Source organism: Centrocercus urophasianus, unplaced genomic scaffold (assembly GCF_019232065.1).
Source record: "Centrocercus urophasianus isolate 14NV4802_14NV808 unplaced genomic scaffold, USGS_Curo_1.0 seq_10, whole genome shotgun sequence".
NCBI lineage: Eukaryota > Metazoa > Chordata > Aves > Galliformes > Phasianidae > Centrocercus > Centrocercus urophasianus.
This window is the reverse complement of record NW_024884142.1, coordinates 101,060,043-101,082,756: the sequence shown is the minus strand read 5'-3', so window position 1 is coordinate 101,082,756 and position 22,714 is coordinate 101,060,043. Positions and strand designations below refer to the sequence as shown.

At 41.3% G+C, this 22,714-nt stretch overlaps 1 protein-coding gene across 1 annotated transcript in view; it reads left to right on the top strand.

Annotated features, from left to right (window-relative positions):
- Positions 1 to 9,641: 9,641 nt before the first annotated feature.
- EFEMP1 (EGF containing fibulin extracellular matrix protein 1) overlaps positions 9,642 to 22,714 on the top strand; it is a 50,975-nt gene continuing 37,902 nt past the window's right edge. The window contains exons 1-4 of the mRNA XM_042825479.1: positions 9,642 to 9,751; positions 9,832 to 9,919; positions 12,849 to 12,897; positions 13,070 to 13,330. Coding sequence (XP_042681413.1) covers positions 9,836 to 9,919; positions 12,849 to 12,897; positions 13,070 to 13,330 — 394 coding nt within the window. The 5' untranslated portion in view covers positions 9,642 to 9,751; positions 9,832 to 9,835. The remainder of the gene's footprint in view (positions 9,752 to 9,831; positions 9,920 to 12,848; positions 12,898 to 13,069; positions 13,331 to 22,714) is intronic.

Here is a 22,714-nt window from a genome sequence, read left to right as displayed (position 1 = left end):
CTAATTGTGCTATCACACTCAAGCAAAGCATGGATTGAATTTCCAGCCTCATTCAGGGACCCAGCCCCTCTTACCCCTTCCACAACACATTCCTGCATACCATTAGTGTAAAGAAAAGAAATTTTTTTATAGGAGTACCACACTATGAGAATACCTTACTAATAATACTGTATTGTAAAAGTTCCTTTTCCTACTACAAGTCCTACAAGTCAAGCCCTACAACTGAATACTTGAACTGGATATCTTCCAATGATTAACAGAAAAACAGACCAACGTGGAGGTTTATTTTACAAGACATCATAGGGGTCACTTGCAGATTAGGCCACATTAAGTTTCCTCACAGTTTGTGAAAGTCTTCAGATTTGTAGTGGCATTCCACAGCTCTCCAGGCAAAAAAACATACTGTATAGAGCTTGCAGATGCAAGAGTTGAACACTTTGTGTTAGAAAATACCAACCTACAATAACAAATCTTTTTGCTATTCACAAGAGAATCATTGGGTATTGCAAAACTTGATAATTACTGATTCATGACAGATTTAGGAAAAACATCAGCTTAAGTAATCAGGTCAGGGCACTGCTGTTGACCACAGTGTTGGCAAAAGAAACAGTTTCTTTCTTCATATCTTTCATCAAAGTTGAACATTTCACAGTATTTCGCTTTTAGCACTTCATTGGTGCAGACCAGTAAACAATAGATAGTTTAAGAACTACAAGTTAACTTGTGAGCAAACATCTCTATTTAGCATTATTGCATAATTAATTTATACTGTTGAGATACTTTTAAATTCGAGTTAGTAAAGTTATTGAGAATCCCTAATGGTCGTAAAATCATTTACCACTGCTGTTAATAAACACACAACATTATTAATACCCCACACACTGCTGCAAAAGTTATGTTGTGTCACATATTGCCAACTGATAACAAAGATTTCATTCAGGTCACAACGTGACCAAAAAAAAAAAAACAACCAACCAACCAACCAACCAACCAATGAACAAACAAATAAAAACCTACTTTTTCAATATGTTTGATTTGATTTTCAAGTCCTCCTGGAAAATGAAAGAGGAAAAGTCAAGAGCTTTTCCCTAACTGACATTACTGCAAATTAACCCACTCTACTTTCTTCTACATCTGCATGATAATCCTTGCCTGACACTAGCGAATGAGACTGAAAAAGCAAGAGTAGTAAAAAGAGGCCTTCAGACTCCAAAAGAACTGTTTTGGTAGCTCCTTTTTACCTTTGTAAGATGCACATGAAAAATATCTCCTAAAACTGAGAAACTGTTCATCTATCACAAACAATTATTCGTTCAGATAGAAAAAAAAAAGGTGTTACCCTCACCATTTTGCCAACCCATGCTTGGTGTGCCTTATACACACAGGAAGAAGGTTTCAGCAACTAAAACTTAATTCACAGAGGCCAACTTCCAAACGTGCCAAACCAGCTGTATTTCAGGACTATATCACAGCTATACTTTCTGCATAATAGAACACTTTCACTAAGTAATAACAGCCAGGTTTGAAAAGCAAACTGAAGTTAATTGGATGAAGCATGTCAAGAGCCTGGAGTAATCTCATCCAAAGGAACACCTTGTGGCACAGCCATCAGCTGTAACTGTCAACACAGCAGAGTTCTTTACACACATCCTCTAAAATGAATGTTACGTCACTGCTCACTTTGAACCATTATTAGCCAAAGGAATGCTACGAAATCTCTCAGCCCTGTACCTTCACAGAAAAATTGTTTATCCTTCTATAAATTTTCCTCTTAATTAAAGCTGAAGAAAGAAAAATCTTTAGTGGAAAACAGGGAATCAAGAAGGACGGACTGCAGCTGGAGGAGGAAGAGCTGTTAAGTAACAGCCATCTCCAACTTTGGAGTTACAGACCTGCACAGACACGTGCTCCACGTTTAACACTCTTACCCATCCCTTCCAAGCACCATGACAGTATATTCTCCAATTCACTCGATTTTTTTTTTTCTTGATACACAACTTTTAATTTTTACATAGCTCCACTCAAAAACTTTAAACACTGCCTTCTCAAAATCACCATCAAAACAGAATTAACTGTCATCTTTGCAGACTTTCAAACTAAACAGATGATACTAAGGTCAAGGAACTGCCTACTTTAAAAGATAAAGCTCTGTAGATGGATCAGGACGCAGTGGCAGAGCAGCCTCATGTACTTGGACACTGACTTTGAAACGCCCTCAGTTTTCACTGATTTTGTGATGCAAGTGCAAGTATTGCACTATATTTTCACACACACAAACATCCATTACATTCCAATTCCACAAAGGAGGAGACCCAAGTCTTATTTAGTGTTAGGTTTAGTAATTACTACTTTTTCCAAAACAAGTCTGAAGTTTCAATGATTCCAATGAGTGACACCATGATCCAGTAGGCACTTCCTTTCTCTCTCTTGCTTTAGGCTAATCTTCTCTTCAATCAGCATGATGAAGGAAACTGAAGAAACCAGGGGAAAAACAGGCAGAGAACTTCCCCAATAAACTGCAGTCCCACAATCTTAAGCCTGAAGTCACCTCTGTTGGCTTCATGCCTCCTTTAAAGCAGCAAGAAATTTACCATGTAACAGCAATTATCAGACCTGTCACCAAAAGCCATTACACAGTTACTCATACAGCTCTAACAGGCTCAATAAACCCATTGCAGTCTGACCACATGAGTTTCAACGCATCTCCAACACAAGGGAAATAAAGAATCTGACCCTTGTTCCTAAAGCAGCAAGTGCCAAAGAAGCTATTTTACAATCAAGCAATCTACTTTAACAGACTTAATTCCCTCATCATTAGGATGACGTGTTTCCTAGCATCTACAACTTACTTAATAATACCAGTCAGGAACTCCAGGAACATTCAGAGACTTGTGTATTAAATGCCTTCCTGAAAGATTTATAAATTCCAGGTACTTAATAACAGGGACAGATAATTAATAACTCAGCCACAATTTGCTGAAAAAATGTTGTACCAAAAACTCTCCTTAGATTTGAGCAAAGCAGAGGCAAGCTTGATCGATTATGCTTTACTTGTTCCAGTGTTTTGTTTTGTTTTTTGAAGAGGCTGAATTTATTTGGCAAAAGTCTGTTCTCTCTTAAAGGTACACGCTTGAAAACTGATTGATGAACATGAGCATAAATGACTGGGGTCACACATTCTGACACATTCTGATCATTGCTTCTAGAAGTGAAAATTTCTGCAGCCACAGCTCACTGTTTAAAGTGCTGTCAAACACCACAGAGAGAGGTATATTTGTTTCAAGAGTAAGGGAGCCAGAAAGCAAAACTTCCTACATAAAACGGGACGAAAGGTAATAAAATAAGGAGTCTGGAAGTAAGTGCTAGCAAGACATTGAGTAGGGCCCAGGTAAATGCATTCCTCCCCCTGTCCCTCTGCAGAGATGCAAGTCAATTTTTCCAAATGCTTCCTTTTGTTACTGTTTTGGATGAAAAGACAGGATGGCAGATTGGTGCTCCAACTGTAACTTGCTCCACACAATGTCACCAGAACCTCACTTCAAGCATTACCTATACTTTATCTTACACACAATCATTTCATGTTCAGCAAACTACTGTAACCAACTTTAAGGAGCCTTCTGCAGGACATGGAAACGCAGTCACAAAACACTCCCTAGCTAGCAAAGGAAAAGCAGGACTACCACTTCTGAGAACAGCTAACCCACATGTGGGAACCTTTCTGAGTGTGCTCCATACAGTCAGTGGACAGCCCTGGGAGTGGATAGGCTGCCTCAGAGGCAGGGGGCAATACCTCAGGCGTTGTTCTGCAGCCTCCAAGGAGGGGCACTTTAATATTTTAATCTCCAGAACTGTATTTACGACCTGCAGCTGCGGTGCCAAAGAGGCCCACAGCCCCGTACACACTGAGCCCATTGTTGGCAAAACAGAGCTTTCTTAAGTGATATAAGTGAGTTAACTGAACTGAACTAGGCTGCTCTGGATGGGGACAGAGAGGAGTATTTGTTTTTCTTTGTATCGATCACTATATTTGGGCCTTTATCACTTTTTGGTGTTAGCAGTCTTCCAAATTTTAATAGCCCCTAAAGCACAGTAAATCGTGAATAAGCAGGAACTAATTTCTTGGAGCTTTGGGCTTCCAGGGAAAGAGAACTTGAACCGATTAATAAAAAGAATCCCCAAGTTACATATAACTTAAAATGAGTACATATTGCAAGTTACGTGTTAGTTTACTACCCAAGGGAATGCTTTGTGTTGTTCTGAAGCCACTTGAAAGGGCTATCTCAGTGACAAAGAGCAGCAATACTCCCTCCATCTCCCTCCAAGAACTGACTTCTTACCCGAAGTAGCTCAACTTCTGTTGAGCATATTTTAGAAGGTAGGGATACAGACTCTTCTGTGCCAGCTTTCAGCTGTATCAGCTTGATGCCTCTTCCAGAATTATGATGCCTTTCAACATATGTCTGCAAAGAAGGGTGAGAAGATAACCCTTTATAACCTCCCTAAAAGAAAAATCCCCACTGTCATTTCTCTTCTGCTTTCCATAGAATCATAGAATGGCTGGGGTTGAAAGGGACCTCAAGGATCATCAAGTTGGAACCCCCCTGCTGCAGGCAGGGTTGCCAATCACTGGATCAAGCACTAGACCAGGCTGCCAAGGGCCCCATCCAACCGGACCTTGAACACCTCCAGGGATGGGGCATCCACAACCTCTCTGGGCAGCCTGTGCCACCACCTCACCATCTTCTCAGTAGAAAACTTCCCCCTGACATCTAATCCAAATCTTCCCTCCTTTAATTTAAAACCATTCCCCCTTGTCCTATCACTATTTACCCACGTAAAAAGTTTTTTCCCTCCTGATTATAATCTCCCTTTAACTATTGGAAGGCTGCAATGAGGTCTCCCCTGGAGCCTTCTCTTCTCCAAGTTGAACATGCCTAGCTCCTTCAGCCTGTCTTCTTAGGAGAGGTGCTCCAGCCTTCAGAGCATCACAGACTAACACTGAGTCAATTTAATATTCTAGGGAATTAAAGTGCTCTGACATACATCCCATAGCATAATAATGCAGATATTAACCAGAAAAACTGGGTCTCTGTAGAATAATAAACAGCTTAACTAGGCAGGTTGTTTGCCAAGTTCACCCCCACACAATTCTAGTAAGAAATGTTGCTGCTTTTCTGGTATTAATAAGTTTTTCCCAAAAGAGAGGAAAAGAGAAAAACTGAGAAAGTTCAGAAGAAGCTTATGAAACCAAATTGCTGCTTAAAAGCTCTGCTGATCTTGATGCTTATGGATTCCAAAAAAAAGAAGAACTGTCACTAGCAAGGGTTCTGCTTTACAAATCTGTTCTTCTAAGGCCCTGCTCCACTGCAGCATTTCTGAGATGGCTCGTTGTTGTGCTGACAGATGACAACACTGTGACTCCATTCTTGGCACTTGAGGTTTTGCAGAAAGTACTAGGTTAAGGTAATGAACTGGATTCATTATACAGATGTCTGCATGAAGGTGTTTAGCACTGACTGAAAATCATGAATGCTCGATGTCCTGTTAACTGCGGACAAAAAGCTTGGAAGTACTCAAAACACCTTCTGAAAATCTGTGATAAATGCTATACAGGAATACTGAGACATAAAATATAAGGCATACTAACAGCATAAATCAAAGAATCATAGAACCATTAAGGTTGGAAAACACTTCTAAGATTACCTAGTCCCACTGTCAGCCTATCACCACCGTGCCACTGAACCATGCTCAGTATATGCACCCAGACTCCTGAAGCTGACCTGCCAGTTAGAAAGACATGCCAGTCATACATAAATATTTGACTCCAACTAACTCCCTTTTATTTTTCTCAAAAACAGAAAGCAGCACAGGACAAAAAAGAGCCACCTGCCTGAGGAAGGGCAAAGCGGATTTCCCACACAGGGGGAAACAGATTTTACTCATTTTTCTCTCTGAAATGCAAATGTTGCAGCAGAGGATGTTCTGCCTGATTCTGCTGTCACTCTAGGCAATGGCAAGGAGCCACAGCAGGCCCTTCATGGCTGCATGAGGTCTACCTCTCGAGCAAGTATCCAGATTCCACTGACTTTGAAAGGCATCTGGGTATCTAAAGCAATTAAATGTCTTTGAAAATCCTTGATAAATAAGTGAATGCACTCTCCCCAGTTCCCTGCGCAAGCATCAAATATTTTCTCCATTTTATAGACCAAGATTGTACCAAGGAATATATTAAATGACTCGCACAAAGCTTGTTAGGAAGACAAAGCTAGATATGAAACTGGCTCCAACATATTCTGGGTAATATTGGATCTGAATTCTGGCTTTTCTATTTTGCCTCTTAGCCAGAGCAAGGAACGGAGCTGACATAGTTTAATCAAAAGGAAACCATACATTCCAGCTAATATTTTGAATATCAAGAAGGCTGTTTTTTCCTCAGATGGATTATAGTTCTGTGGAAAGCTTCTAGACAGCCCTTACATTACCCGGACTGGTTGAAACCTCATACACTGTCAGATTAAAGCTCCTGTGTGCTGCAGTTCTGATTCTCCAGAAAAAGGAAGCTTTGGTATTACAAAAGCCACACATCTACAGTGATACGTGTTTCCCAGTGCTGCTTCTCCTAACTGGCATGAGCGAACAAGAAAAGAACAAGAGAAGGAAAATCACTGGAAGGCACAGCAATGGAAAAGAACTGCTATACAAAAGAACATGATTGAATGAGTTAGAAATACCCATACAAGCAGCAGGTGGGAAGAGTGTCCAAATTGCAGATAAAACTGCCTAGCAAAATAAATCTTCTCAGCAATTGTGGTGCCAATTAAGGCCTGGATTTATGACACTTGAAACTCTTACAACATGAAGTAGCCATTAAGTAGCACAGGCATGAGAAATGCTGATTCTGTACAACACTGGAGATGGTAAACCAGACATGGAAAGCCAAAGGAAATCATCCTTCTCCCCACGATTACGCCCCTCATTTCACTTGGTATTCTCAGCTATACCAAAAAAACTGCTCACACTACTGAAGCCCTTCAGTCTCCTGATTTGGTGTGGCTGTACAGCCCGAGCAATGAAAGAGATGGACAGCTTTCTGCAGAGGCTCCTTTCTCATCCACTTGCCCTCACTCTTACATTTTCTTTTCATGTCAGAGGACTGTGATGAGAATACAATACCACACGCAGCATCCACACTTCCACTGGACTTTACAGAAGCATACAAAGTATGTGAGCACATCTCTGTAAACTGCAGAAGCAAAATGGAATGCCTGATAAACTGCATGCAAACCACATGCTTGGCTTTCAGTAAAAGTAAAAAGAATTAAAAAATGGCAACAACATTGTATTTCAATATCCTCAGAGAGCACTGCTAGAAATCTATATGTGACACTGCGAGTTGCTCTAAGCTAGCCAAAGGCCTCAGCACAACAGAAATTGTACAAGATTTCCCATACACGAGAAAATACAGGTTTACCTCTAACTGTCAGCTTTCTGTTAAAACGTGAAAGCAGTTTGCTAACAAATTAAGTTTGCATAAAGAAACACCCGACATCAGACGCAATATGCTCACATTACCTCCCTCGAAGATCAACTTGTAAAATCTTACATCAAATAAAAGTTCAACATTTGTCATATTTAATCAGCAGTAAAGTCAGGCACATAATTCTTCACAATTTATCCTTCACTAGCACTATGTCATTTACGAGTTGAACCGTGGAAAAAAAAAAACCTGACATTTGCAGGAAGTGTGGCAGAAAGGCAGTCTGCCATGTTATCAAAATAATTTATGTTCTAAAATTCCTGCAAGCCTGACATGAAAATAGCATCTCCACCATTCCAGCTCTTAGTTCAGACAACTCCAGTGTTACTTGATATGACATAGTGAAGAAAAGAAATCATCTTAAATTGACACCGATGGTTCCCTGAGCTGACAAATATAAGTTGCTTAAACTCACTGTGCGCTTGATTTTCTGTACATTTGGAACAGGAAAAGGGGTCAGATCTGGGAGTAGAAGAGATTAAAGTGCAATTTTGTTTTCCTTATTTTCAGGCTAGCCTCTAATATCAATCTCAGCCTGCTCTAAATCATGTCCAGCTGTCTAGTGCCCCCAGGGACAGTTCCAGCAGCCAGAATTAGCTGGAGTGCAGTGACATTTTGACCACACACAGTCTTCCTTCAGCCTACCTATCCTTGGGTTTTTGAGGACAAAAAGGAGTGGCGACAAGCCCTGCCAGGAAGACAAAAAAAAAAAAAAGAAAGCAAACATGCGGCCATAAAGACAGCACGTTAAAGAATGCATGAAAACCGTGGTTTTAAAAGGAAGCAAAGGCTGAGATGTGACAGAGTTCACTAAAGCCGAGGGGAATACAGCGCATCGTTCGCAGAAGGAGCCAGAAACAAGTAATTAGGGGCCAACCTCAGAGGGCTGCTTCCATCAGTAGCACTGTCAGTGAGTGTCGCTCTAGGTTTCCCACTTATTGCTATTTGGGCTCTTATACCGCAGATGTTGGGACGCGCAGCGCCGTTCGCCGCCTTCCTCAGGCCGTTTTTTCCCTGCTGTTTTCTTCATTATTGGCACAGGCTGAGCGGGGAGGTGCTGGAGTCACCATCCCTGGAGGTGCTCGAGAAAAAGGGTGGATGTGGCACTGAGGGACACGGCTTAGCGGGACGGAGCGGTGGCTGGGCTATATGATTTCAGTGGTCTTTTTCAACCTTAACGATCCCGTGATTCTGCTCACTCCCGCGACGGGGAGCCGCACGGCGCTGCGTGAGGGGAAGGGCTGGTGGGCCCCTTCCAGCTCAGCACGTTCTGCTGCGGTCCCGCAGTTCGCCACTCGCCCCGACTTCTCCTCAGCGCGGGGCTGGGCGGGTAGCACCAGAAGGACGGCAGCCGACGCCCCTCACCGTGCCCTCCTCGGCTCTGCCTGCCGGGACACCGCGCACAGGCGGGAGCACGTCCGGCGAGACGAAGCCGGTGCCGCCGAGCCGGCTTCGGCTCCCGGGGCGGGGCGGGCGGGGTCATCCGGTTCCTTCGGAACGCGGCTCCGCGCCGTGTCCCTCCCGCACGCAACATGGCGGCGGGGCCCCGCACCTGCCCTGCCTCCGGGAGCCTCGGCCGGCGGCGTGCGGGCGGGAGAGCGGGAGCGCAGAGCGTCGAAGGGCCGTGCCCCGTGCCCCGTGCCGCCCCGCCCCACCCCCCCCGCCCAGCAGCCGGGCTCCGGCCGCCCAGAGGGGTCGGTAGGGGGCGTCCGGAGGCTCCGGTAGGAGCCGGGACCGTTTCTATTTAGCTGAAGGCCCGGGGGGGGGAGCGGGTGCCGGCACCGCAGCGGAGCCAGCAGACGGACGGGGCCGAGCCGCCGCGGTAGCGCGCCGCCGGGAGCAGCCGCCCCGGCCCCGCCGCAGGTAGGAGCGGGATGGCGGGTGGATGTGCGCCCCGCCGCCCCTCGGCGGCCCGGCTCGGCAGGTGCCCGGCGCGGCGCTGGCCGTCGGTGCCGCTCCGAGGTCTTCTCTGACCGTCAGCGGTTCCTTCGAGAAATCGCTTCAGCAGCCGAGACGCGGGGCTGGCGAGCTGCGTTCTCCTCGCCCGACGTGCCGCTAAGTGCCGCGTTGTTGTAAAGGCGGTTTGTTATTAATTGTTATTATTGCTGTGACTGTTTTTCAGCTGGATCGGGCGCAGCGGGCTGGCCGCGCTGCCAGGGCTTTTCCCCTCGGCTGCCGCTCAGGAAGGGGCTGCGTGCTGGCCGCGGTGCCCAGGTAGGACGCGCGCCGCGCTGGGCGCTGTGTTTTCTAGCGCTAAAAATACCGCCGGTTTATTTGTTTTTCTTTCTTTCCAGGTTCATGATGTTGACAGCTATGTTCTTGGCTGCTCTCATTCTCATTACAGTACATTCACAGGAAACTGAGGAAACCATAACGTACACGGTAAGGTTTAATAGAGCGGGAGATGATTGCTGCTTTGCAGGGATTCTTTTCTAAATGACCCTTAAGAAAAACCAAATTTCTTGCCAACGCGTAGCATGCGATGCAAAGTTCTTTGAGTTTGAATGCTAGCCTAAAATAAGCTGTTCCTATGCTGAAAGGGTAGTTGAAAAGCTGAAATTTGCAAGACTGAGCAAAACGGGCTCTGGCTCCCTGTTCTGAAAAGCTTATCTGTGTGCTGTGCCTGATGAACTGAGCGAAGCTATGAGGCTTAGTTTTTGTATCTGCCTTCTTCAAGTAAAGGTCCCTGGGACCCTCGTTTGAAGTACATGGAACTTGATGGATAATTAGGTCAAACATTTTTCTGTGTTTTCCTTTGGATGTTTCAAGCTGCTTATAACAACATGCAAGTACTTAAAAAAAATTCACTGCTCTTAATGAAGCATTTACCTCCTGGGGTGATTGCATGAATGTTAGCTGCCGACCTGCTTTAGACCAGTGGTTCTGTCCACCTTGATCAGTTTCTACAGGAAAACTGAAAGCAGATTCTCCTTACAACCAGGTGACAGCAGTTTAAAGTCCTTTTTGGAAATTCTTGGTTCTAAACTGCTGTGCTCACTCCTTGGCTTGTATAACGCATGTCATAGAAGGAGTGGCAATTACATCGGCTTGGGCTGGTGAAAAACCCACATTTTTACATCTGATTACAGCTGTAATCCCTGCAACTTGCTTCATATGGGTGGACCTCAGAATATGTATACAGACATCAGCGCAATGCCACACAAGCAGAAAATTCTGCACACATGCAGAAAGTTACAGAACCACAGCCAAAGGCTGAGATTGTGTTTTCTGCAAGTAATCCCACTGAAGTCAGTGGGATGGCTCAGGCAAGTAAAGATTGCAGAGCTGGACCTTGCCATAGAAGATGGGGCTCCAGGAAGCCTTCAGTGAACATCAGGAAGTCAGTCATGAAATACTTGTAACCCTGGGCTGTAGAAGCAATAGGTGGTCAGGAGGATTTTGTTTAGAGGCTTCTGGGGTGTTTTTAAGTCCCTCTGTCTAAGTGGAAACAGATGAATTAATTACATTTTGAAAATTCACACTAATATAGGGATCCTACTCCCTTCTTCTTCAGTATTTGTTACACATTAAAAAAAAAAAAAAAGCATGTTTGTGATAAGCCTAAATGGATCTTTTTGAACCAATAGATTTCTAGCATGCCTGTGTGACTTGGATTCTGGTATTATGTTTTCAAAGAGGTCTTAGCATTCAGGTGCTACAGTGATTGTTAGGCTTTTAATCATATAAAATTATTTAACAATGAGAACTTGCTGTTGGAATTTTTACCCTTTGGATGCTACTGTTTCTCATATGTACATTGTGTTCATTTAGGACCAAATCCACTGCTATTGTAAAGCTCCTTTCAGCTGCAGTAATAGTTGGACTCGGCTCCTTACTATTAAATAGACTGCCCTCCTGTTGTGCATCAGCAGGAACCAGGTGATTCAGTAGATGCACGAATTAGCTGTTTTACTTTGGGTTTGCATTTTCACAGCTACAGTAACTTTGGTGTTGTCAATTCAGCATGTAGTCATTCCTCTGGAGATAGAGCACTGAAATACACAATTTGCTGTCCACTTACCCCTTCCTAACATTGGAGGCTTTTTCTTCCAACTCGCTGCTGCATCTAGCAGATGGCTGGCGTCACCTGTGAATGAAGAATGAAGAATATTTTCAGTCCTGTTGCTGAGTCAGTGTCTGTAACAAGTTTCTCAAAATAACTTGAGCATAGTGCATGGAACCAGTGGATCTCAGCACCAGCAGGTCAAATTTGTCACCTGTGCAGTTCTCTGTGGCAGAAGAGTTGCAGTAACATTTAGCTTGCTGGATTCTGGCTAGTTACATTAATTGACTCGATTCTTTTTTTCTATAAGGCCATTAAAATAATATGCTAAGCAGTGCAGAATGCATATGCACCTGCATAATGCAGCAGTTGATTCATTGATGTTTTAAATGTCTGCTGTAGCTGGCAGCATTGTGATGCTTAACTAACTAATTTCTGGAAATGTAACTGGTGATTAAAATTACTGCATTCTAGACACTTTAATGCTTTTGGGCAGAGGGATAACAAAGATATTTTCTTAAACTGCAGGGCAGAATATTTAAAATTCTTCCTGAAGTTGCCAGCCTGAGTTGATACGAATAGTTGCTGAGTTCAGTCTTGTTTGAATTCTGTCAAGTTTTATTTACATAAGTAGTCCTGCTGCTATAAACTCTAACCGGTTATTGTACGTCTCACAATATAAATTGTTCTTCCTAGACTGCAGTTCCTGGAGTCACATGGTTAAAGTGCATGTGAATGAATTTCCAGCTGTCATGGGATCTTTCCCCATTGCTAGTGTGCTAATGGGAGAAAAGATGATATACAGGGGTATTGAGGTCCATTAGTCCCTCTGGCAAACTCATGCCTGGAACAAAAGATGTTCACCTCTTGGAAGGTGAACAAGATCAAAGAAGAAGAAAAACTTACTTTTTCTTTCATTAGAAGACTTTTCCATCCTGGTCAGCTGGGTCAGTTGTATCCATTGAACAAATACCTGTTCTGATACTCAGGCAAGGGCAGATGCTTTAAAACAGAAAATAGCAACAAGACAAGAAAAAAGTGATGCTTTTCCCATTCTTATTAAAGCCTTGCCTACTCTGCGGACAACATCTTGGGACCTTCCTGAGACAAAACCTCTATCTGTACATATTGGTCTTGTTCCTGCCTAGCAATACTGTACTAATAGCCATTTCTCTAGCTTTCCAAGATACAGAAACATTGCATTTCTCCCAGTGTAAAGCTTGGAGTTCATTGAAATATCCTTATTTTTCCGAAATAAAGAATCCTGTATTTTTCTTACCAGTGTTTTCTTTCCTCTTTTATCTGTAGCAATGCACAGATGGCTATGAATGGGATCCTGTTAGGCAACGGTGCAAAGGTACAGTAAATCACTTCCAAAGAAAAACTTGCTGCTGGAATTACTTCAGTATTGTCACATTCCTGTTTCAGACAAGGAGTGTGCTTGCATGCCTCATTGTGTTGTTTGTATTAATGGCTGTTGCAGAGGATTCGACTGTTAAAAGCATGATTTGTGTTGTTGCTAACCACAGATATTGATGAATGTGAAATAGTCCCAGATGCATGTAAAGGTGGGATGAAATGTGTTAACCACTATGGAGGATACCTCTGTCTACCTAGAACAGCCCAAATTATTGTAAATGAGCGAGAAGAAGCAGCAGCTGAATCCACTAGTGGTCGAAACAGCGTCATTCGCCGGACTCCAGCTGATCCTAACCGTGCCCCTCCAAACCCAACTCATCAAATTCAGTGTGCAGCTGGGTATGAGCAAAGTGAGCACAATGTGTGCCAAGGTAAGCAAGCTGCCGTGTGTTTTACTTTCAGTATAACTGCAGTGTATGTGATAACAAATCTAAGCCCGGAAAATAACAGCTTAGGTCTCTGAATTTGTTAGGAATTGGTACGCCATTAAATTGGACACGTACACACCTCCTTAAGGAGGTGACAGGTAACACAGCAGGATGTGTTACCTGTCTGTACTGCAGACATCTTCTGAAGACATGCAAAACTATGCTGCTGGGTTTGTTTTCAGTAAGGTGATGCTGAATGGAGCAACAAAAAAAAAAAAAGTGTGAGCCTTTGCTTAGATCAGATTGTAATGCTGAACAATGCAGTGTTTTATGTCACTCATATATGTCTGACACACATTCCTCAAGCACTAGGAACCAAACATCTGAACATCTTGTGCTTTTCTGGTCTCTGTGGAAGTAGTCCTCCACTGACCCAGCCAACTTATTTCCAGTCATGGTCTAGCCACTCTCTGAAACTATGGCAATGAAGAGTTTTCATCTGGGTGTACATACACTGCACAGCGTGCCAAAATTCTCAGAGTATTAGCAATGTTAATTGTATGCATTCAGGAACCAGACTCACAAGCACTACTGTAAACTAAGACTGTTTCATTTATTATTTTATATAAATAGTTTACTCTTATACTTGCTGAGGTAACAGATGTTTTGTCCACTGTTTCGTTTTCTTTCATAAAAATATATTCTACTCCTTGCTCATAAACTTGGCTTTTAAGCATGTCAGTGGGATACCCATGCAAACAGAGGGCAAGTTGTGACCCCGTGGTTCATCCTTTCCATTTCTGTGGTCCTTAACAGTATAATCATATAAAATAGTACATGACTGACTATAATCAGAGTATGCTGTATTTTACAGTGGTAGTTCCTTTCTCTTTGGTATTCATATATGTATATGGAATGTTATTTATCACCAGTGAGTAAATTCCCCATGCTTCTGAAGCATAGTAATCATCATGGAGTCTGGATAAGTTGTTTTGATGAGCAAAGCCTTGGAGTTGCTTTTCTACTTTGTCTGATGCTGGGCATTTCTGTCCATCTAATTCAAGAATATCAAGTGAAGAGCCTGTCAGAGGAGGGTCAGCACTGTACTATCCTTTAATCCCAGGTGTTTATTTGGGGCTGTTGAGGAAAAATTAATGCCAAGGATGGCAAGTTATTTTTCCCCCAGCTCAATTTAGAACAGCACTAGCAGAACTGAGGAGAGAGTACTGAACTCCTGTGTTTGATCCAGCATGAGCCACTGCAGGTGATCCTGCTGTGCTGTAAAAACTCCCCTTCACTGGTCAGTTACAATGAAGAGTTTGCAGTTGGGCACCTGGCTCTCTTTTATAATATTTGCAGATAATGCTGGAAAAATTGCAAGCACAAACATCACTCTTGCTGTAATGGCTTTAGGTGTACAAGTAAGTGATAGTATAGTAAAGCTTAATGGCAAATGGTACCGATGCCTTTGTATATTCTGAATAAAGGTTGTGTGACAGGGTTAACTTAGACACTGATAAGCTGCTAGGGTTTTGTTTTGAGAAATGATACATTATTATCTTTTCTCCATGTTTTAGTTTCCTGGAAGTTAAAACCAAATATTTATATTCAATTTACAAATCTGTGGTTAATTTATAATAACAACTAACTGTTTTTGTTAGAGTACCAGAATTTCTAACTAACAGACATACAAACTATGGTGAAATCTTGAGCTTTACTGATTCAGAGTTTTGCTACTAATCTCCCTGTGCCAAAATTTCATTCTAAATGCAGAAAGTATGGAAATGTTACTGCCTAAAAGCTGAAATATATTGTACTGAATGAATTCCAGCTGGAGAAAATGTAGTGGATAGTGTGCTTGAAAGAAAGGATAAAAGACTTTAGGAGCACTTAAAGCATGCATTCAACTTCATGATCTTCACTACTGAAAATGTCTTATAAAAAATAATCTTGATCAGCAATGGTCCCACTGTGGATTTATTTAATTATGGTTAAAAGACTTTGCTATGATAACTGCTTGAGGCTCCTAGGGAGTGTAACTTATACATATAGTCACACTTAAGCTTGTTTTATTGTTTAGTAAATCAAATATGAAGCCCAGCTCCTTCTAATTGTTTGCAGATGTATGACATTCTTCCTTCCAGTCCAGCAGCACTAAGTATTTTATAACCAATGTGAAAGTGTGGAGACCTCTGTTTAAAACAATAACGTGCTCTAAGGAGCTATATTGCTGACATCATGCTAGAGTAGTAGGGGCCTCCTGTTACCGTACATTGTCCATTCCCTTTTTTAAACATTGAATTGTGAGAGTACGATAGGCCAAGCCCATGTTGGATTTTGTGCTTGGAATACAGAAATGACATTATTCATGTTTGACTAAGTAGCTTCAGTAACGTGCTGAGCTTCATTCTTAGGCAAGGAAAGATACTGTATGTCCAGATCCCATTTCTGTTGATAGGATAAAGATTCCTGGAGGTGTGGGATTCTCTGCACTTGGCTGTGTATCTGAGCTACAAGAGTTTTAATACCTTCTTAACCTCTGGCCTGAAGAAAACAAGTGAAAGTTGAAGTTTTTATCAGTGTTGAGTACTTGTATCTGATGCATGCTGGTATTTATTACAGGCCACGTAGAATACCAATAGCACAGATGGCAGATTGGCAGTAAAGTACATTGTGTCAAAGAAGACAAGGCCATAGAAATAACTATGATGTATGTACGTTGTATGTGAAGGTCATTTTTATAACTTCTCTTGATCCAAACCAAGTTCTTGTCTAACTCTGGTTGTCAGAAGTGTAGGTTGCAAAACTCTGGGGATTTCTTAGCATGCTGTATCTGAACAGTAGGTGCTAGGAATCTCCAAAACTGATGAGAAAGTGAGGGGAGTTTATTTTGGATAAAGATTTTCTGTGTGTACATAGAAAATGTACAAAGTAATTGTGATAAAACAATTAAATGCAGAATTCAAGATAATGTTGACCCCACCCTACTTCCTAATAGCACGTGAAGTGCTGCTGAATTGGTCACCAGCTTGATTCCCATATGGCACCAACCCACATTTTCAGGAAACCACTGATATTCTCACCTGCCAATACAAGAGTATTGCTCACTATGGGAGAAGCCAAAAGCAGAATAAGAAATATATTTAAATAAATTACTGAGTTTACTAATACACAGGTACTTCTTTGCCTCTTTCTAAACAAATACTTGAATTTGCCTGCCTGCAGAACTGAATTGTTGTTAGACTTTGTGATTTGAGTCTACTCTTATTGAAATCAAAAGAAAATCACCCAATTAATTCAATTTTGTCAAATCTAGCCTGCAAGAAGCTGTGAGCTTTTTCTTGGTTGTCATAACACTTACATGAGAGGGTAGAGGGGAGATCAGGAGGGGGGGAGCAAAGATGTCAAGTAACTTGTGAATTTGAGAATGGAAGGCTTTTGGCTGTTTGTTTTCCCTTCCTGTCATGCTGGCAATACAAGCTATAAAGCAATCAAATTTTTATTTATTTATTTATTTATTTTGCTCTCCAGACCACCCTCATTAGTTTAGCTTCCTATATTTCTGCAGCCCTATATTCAATCTCCTTGTAAACCCTTGTACTGCTGTGACTGAGGAGTACGTGGAAAAGGAGCTGTAATATGATGGTTAATGCTTTTTATATGAAAAAAAAAAAATGGTGCATTTATTCCAGATGATTCTGCCCAGACTTGGTTATTTGCTTTTTATTTCTCCCATCTTTTGACTTTTTTTTTCTGTTCTCTATTTTTTCCCCTGCAAAATCATTTTAGGGGTCCCTTCATAAGTAGGGTTCAGGGAGGGGGTTAGTTCAGTTTTCTGATACTTTCCAAAGTAACTTATACCCAGTCTAGGCTTTTATCTTGAGAAGTTATGTAAGTCCAAATCTACATAATTCTAACTTTTACATCTCTAGATTCCCTCTGTTAGGAGGAGAGCAGCAGGGGGAAACAGCTCATGATGTTTTGTTTTCCATACTGAAATTACTTTCTGTAAGACCTATATGTGCAAGTAGTATGCAAAGAGCACAAACTGCAAATGGGACAAATATATGTGCATTGAGCCCAGCTCTTTTCAGAACCAGCCCTGGCTCGAGAGGCTTGCTGTGCCTCCATTTGGGTGCTCTTTCTTGACATTTTGGCTTGGGTGCATAGTGCACTTCTACAACACACATCCTAATGAGCTTCCCCTTACTGTGCTTCAAGCTGTCCTGCAGAGCAGTCTTGGAACATGCAATCTCAATCCTGTTCAGATGAAACTAAATCTGAAATGCACTGCAGGAGTGTTGATAATACTTCACAGCCACTAACGAGCATTCAGGCTCCAGGAGCAAAGTAAATCAAAAGCCTAGAGGCCTTCAGAAAGGAATGTACTGGGATTCAGGAATGCCTACACCAGCTTCTCATTTGTCCCTGTTGCCCATGACTGTTATGTAAGCTAGACATAACTAGAATGCACAACAAGAACGTAGCTCTAACAGTGTTTTAGGCTGGCCCCAGAAATGTTCTGGGGAGCCTTTTGTAAAACAATTCCTGCAGTCAGAACTCATTGCAGCATCCCAAATGTTCTCCTTGCACTTAAGGAGTTCTTTTAAATTACTTTTGAGATGACTTTTAAAAGAGCTCCTGTTCATTTCCGGAATTGTTACTCTAAACAGATAATGAGTTGGAGGATAGGGTGAGGAAAAGAGCTGTGGTAGGACAAAATAAAGTCTACTTATTTATTTTAGGAAGACAATCCAAAGTAAGAGTACTCTAAGAACTGCCATAAGTTCATCAAAGTGCTTATGCAAGCAAAGTTCAGCCGTACATGTTTGCTGCAGTACTTCAGCAAGTGGAGAACACTCTGCCAGCAGTAGGCACCCTAAGAGACCAACCTGGTTATACATGCCAATGCTGATTCCTTGGAAGAGCCATAGGAATTCTACAGATCTAAGAGAATCCACAGAAGAATAGGAACTGACGCTTTCACAGCTCTTCGTACTGAGTGTTCATAGAAGCCAATTAATTTCTTGTACATTTGGGTACATCACGCAGAGATTGTCTTTCATCAATCCATCCCAAACCAACTGTTCAAGCTGCTGTGAAAATGCTGCAGAGTCCTTTCTGGAGCTTCTCCTCAACAGTCACAAGGGGCCAGAGGGGAGGTCACAAGAAACATCTTGTTTTGAGGGCCCGAGGGCCTGCTTTTGGGCATTTTCAAGATTTGGCCACTCTAAATCATCTTCCCATCTGTGCTATTTGCACAGCTGTGAGTGTCATGTCAAGACCTTGGATAGATATTCTCTGTTCTGTCTGACCATTTTACTGTGAACATCCATCACAAGCATAAATACTAGCAGCTGCTTCACTTCCTTTAGTTGCTTACTGCTTTTCCATTATTCTGACCCCTGCAGGAAAATGCTGAGTCTGTTGCCATTAAGATTCATACCATATGCTAATCATGCCAAATGTCCTAGATTCAGGCAGGCTTCCGAAAGTTGTATTTACCTTAGCTTCTTGAATTGGGATTATGCAAGCAATCACTAAACTTCAGGTTCAAGTTAAGTAAACTCACTAGCAATTCTCATGATTTCTTGTTCAAGAGATATGGGACTGTAGAGTGGTCATGCTGACTGTCATACTTTCATGCTTTTGGGTTTAATTTGTTGATTGTAAAGCCTGTTGGCTTAGCAGCTCTGAAGAGGCTAGTGCTTCGACAGACAAAGCATACCAAATGTATTCAGAAGGCATAGAGGAAGTCCAAGCCTTCAGCCATCTGTCCTCCTTCAGACTGTCAGGCTGCAAGCTAGAGATCTTTTTGTAACGCAGTCGGGAATAACATTAGATAGCAAAGGGGAAGAACGTGTCTGATTCCACTTGGGCATCTCAGTATGTCAGGCACCTTGTTAGAAGGCATAGAGTATTTAGATATCTTTGCAAAGAATTTGCTGCATCTGTTGTAAAATCTGGGTCGAAAGCATCCTAAAAGTCAGTAAAGTTTGCAAGGAAAGATAACTGTCATCTTGCATTTGACAGCATTAGGTAGCATGAAAATGATTAGTGAGAGTGTGGGCTAGGTTTGGGTCCTCGTTTCCAAACTTGCTGTTAAGGATTTGTGGCCTGCAGAGTTGCAGTGGTACAGAGTTTCCACAGCAGTGACAGCTGTGTGAGGCCATCCCAGAGCTGCTTTTGGTACCTCTCCTGGATAAAGTTACAGGGATGACCATTGTCACTGTGCATGGGTTCTTCCTGCCTTACTTTCATGAAAGACTTATCGCATTATTCTGTTTCTGTTTGCAATCATCTGTCTACAGTTCATCCCAAACTACTGCATTATAGTTCTTTAGCTTGCTGTTTGCTTAAGGGAATTTTCTGTCCTTCAACATTTTCTCCTATTTTTGCACCAGATTCCTGCTTTGTATTACTTAGGCAGGAGCGTTTCCATATTGTAGTATGTTGTATTTTCATATTGGAAGTTTGACTTACATTCAGTCACCCTTTCTAACCATAAAACATCCCTAAAAGATGACAGTGTTACCGATGAATAGTTTTTAAAGGTCCAAGACATTTCTAGACGTTTCTTGCACATCTCCAACGTGCAAGATTGCACAATTTAGCAAGCTGGAAAACTAATTCAAGAGCAGAAGATCAGATCTGCTATTTTTGTTATTTATATATCTCTTTTCAAGTGATTTTCTTCATTTCTCTTTGATAATGGCAACTGAGGATGATACCTACTACTTGCACTTGGCTTTCTACATGTGCCAAAATATTCCTAAAGGAGGAACAAAGCTACCCACAGATAAAGAAGCAGTCTGTTTGATTGCTCACTACACCATGTAGTGATGTCTGTGTTTCTTTGCATATCCTTTGCTAAGGATAAAATAAAAAATAGTCTGCTGTAGTGTAGCCAAGCGAACCAAACTCAGTCATTGTTTGAATTGTGTGTTGCTCAGGCCTGCTCTTCTGAGGTTTTTCTCTATCATCCAGGACAATGAGATGTGATGCATCAGTGAGATACTTTTGATCTTTTTGAAACCACAATAAGAAAGAGGAATTTTGGATTTCACCTTACGAGGTTGCATCAGAACGTACTGATAGATGTGATATAATAGACTATTCCTGTACAGAACTGTCATGGCAAATCTCTCTGTCCTGTGTGTTAACTGGATAGGAACTTCTACTTTTTGTTGGTGGATTTTATATAAGGTGAGCTTGGCCATCTCCTTTCAATACACTTCAAGAATATTTACCCTCATTTTCCCCTCCGTGAGGCTTTTGGAGCTATTTTTTTCTGGATCATTATCATACTTGAAGCATCCTGTTGGCTGGAAGGATCTTATCAAAGGGAAGTTTGCCACATACCTGCCAAAGTTCAGGTGCTTCTATCCACAGGACCCAAAGATTTGAACTTGGCCACTAAGATCTCTTCTCCCTGTAGATGACAAGAATATATGGAATAAGTAATCAACCTGAATGACATTGGTGAATAAAAAGCTTGACATATCACAGATAGTAATCTGTTTTCATCTTTAATTTGCTAAGCTTTTTCTTAGTAGCCAAAAAGCAGTAATTTTAGATAAAAAGCTATTTGCCATTTTGCACTATAAAGGAAGAAACAGAAGACATGCTAAGTACACCAGAATCCTGTTTGTACCTTCTTTCATTTACATTTTAACTTAACTAAAAATGCAAGAGGGATTTGAAATCAGAGTTACGAAATAGTTTAACATACATGCAATTATCATAAAATACCTTTTATGCTCATTCACATCTTTGTGTTTTATTTGCTGAGCTGAAAACCACGTTAATCATGTCAAATCATGTTTGAAGTTGTACATATAGCAGAGAAATGACTAATTTCTGTTTTGTATAATTACATGGAGAAGCCCGTAGCTTTGAAGCTGAAAAAGGTACTAAGAAAACATTTGTTAGACACGCTTTTAGAAATTACGTTGCTCAGAAAGGGTTCCTGAAGCACAGGCATGAATTAAACCTTTTCTGGCATAATATATCCTAATTTTTTAATTAAGTGTTTTTAGAACTAGATATTCAGTAAACCTTTACCTGTTTGTGAATATCTTAATGAGTAACTTCACCTCAGTGAAAAATGCTATGGCCACAGCTATTTTGCTTACTTGAGTCATTCTCCAGTACAAAGGATTTGTTGCATTGTTAGGTTTTTTGGTTATGAATTTTTTGTGGCTTGTTTGTTTCTGCTTTAATTTGGGATGCTCTGAATCAGTCTTTATTAACTCCTAATAAAAAAATCTGCCCTTTCAGGGGATGTATCTAAGCATTGTTGAAGCCCATCTAAAACAGTTCTAAAAAGGAGAAAACAGCTTTCTCTTCCAAGCTGGATTTAATCTGGAATAAATTTCTACTCTAATGCGTGACCCGCTGCGGTATGATATAAGCAGATGTGACATTGCACTTGAGGGTGTTCAGTCCATGTCTGAACAGATGTTCAGTGTAGTTTTTTGAGTACAAGCAGAACTTGTTCCAGGATTTTCATATGCATATGCATGCATGGACTTTTTGTTAACAGGTAACTGGTCATAACGTGTGCATTCAAACTTATGCTTCAAGTAGATAGCAAAAGAAACAGAGAGCGCAGTGATTTCAGAGTTCCAAGAATGAAAGGCTTAATGGATATTTGTTGTCCAGCACACCAGCAAAATCTTCAACCTGAGTTTTTAAAGTAACTGATGACTGTCCACCCATGAATTTTATAACAGAGAGATGGCTTTTTTATAAAAGAGTACTGGCCAATGGAAAAGAAAAGCTTTGGTAAGTTGAGTAGCAATACTGCTGTATGAAACCTATACAAAGGTTTTATATACAAAGAAAATGTAGAAGTTTGCTGTTCGAATTCACAAGATTTGAAGGCGTTAGCTGAAAAAGACATCTGTGGGATAAAAAATAGCATGCCGTTTGGACAGTCAGTTACTGAGCATTTCTTAGCATTAACAACTTAAACAGCAATCATTATCAATACTGTAACCGTTGCTTGTTCTAATAACTAGAATTGGGAAGTACAACGACTTTGGACAGATAACAATTTTCTGTATGTTTTTAGAGATGTTGCCTATAAACTGACATTTAGTAACAGACGTGTGCAGAAGAAAATGAATGAAACATAAAATGAGCAGAAGGGTAGGTGTGATTACAGATAACTTGACCTAGGTTATAAAACTATCCTGATCAGAATGATGGGAAATGTCTTTCTCACTGAGATTTGTTTGAAATCAATTTGAGATCAAATTGAAATCAGTTTGAGATTTGAGAAGTTTGTATGTCTGGGATGCATTAGAAAAGAGCTAGCATTAAACAGAATTTGTAGAAAGCAACAAAGACAGTTCATATTTGGAGAAATTTCATCCCAGTTGA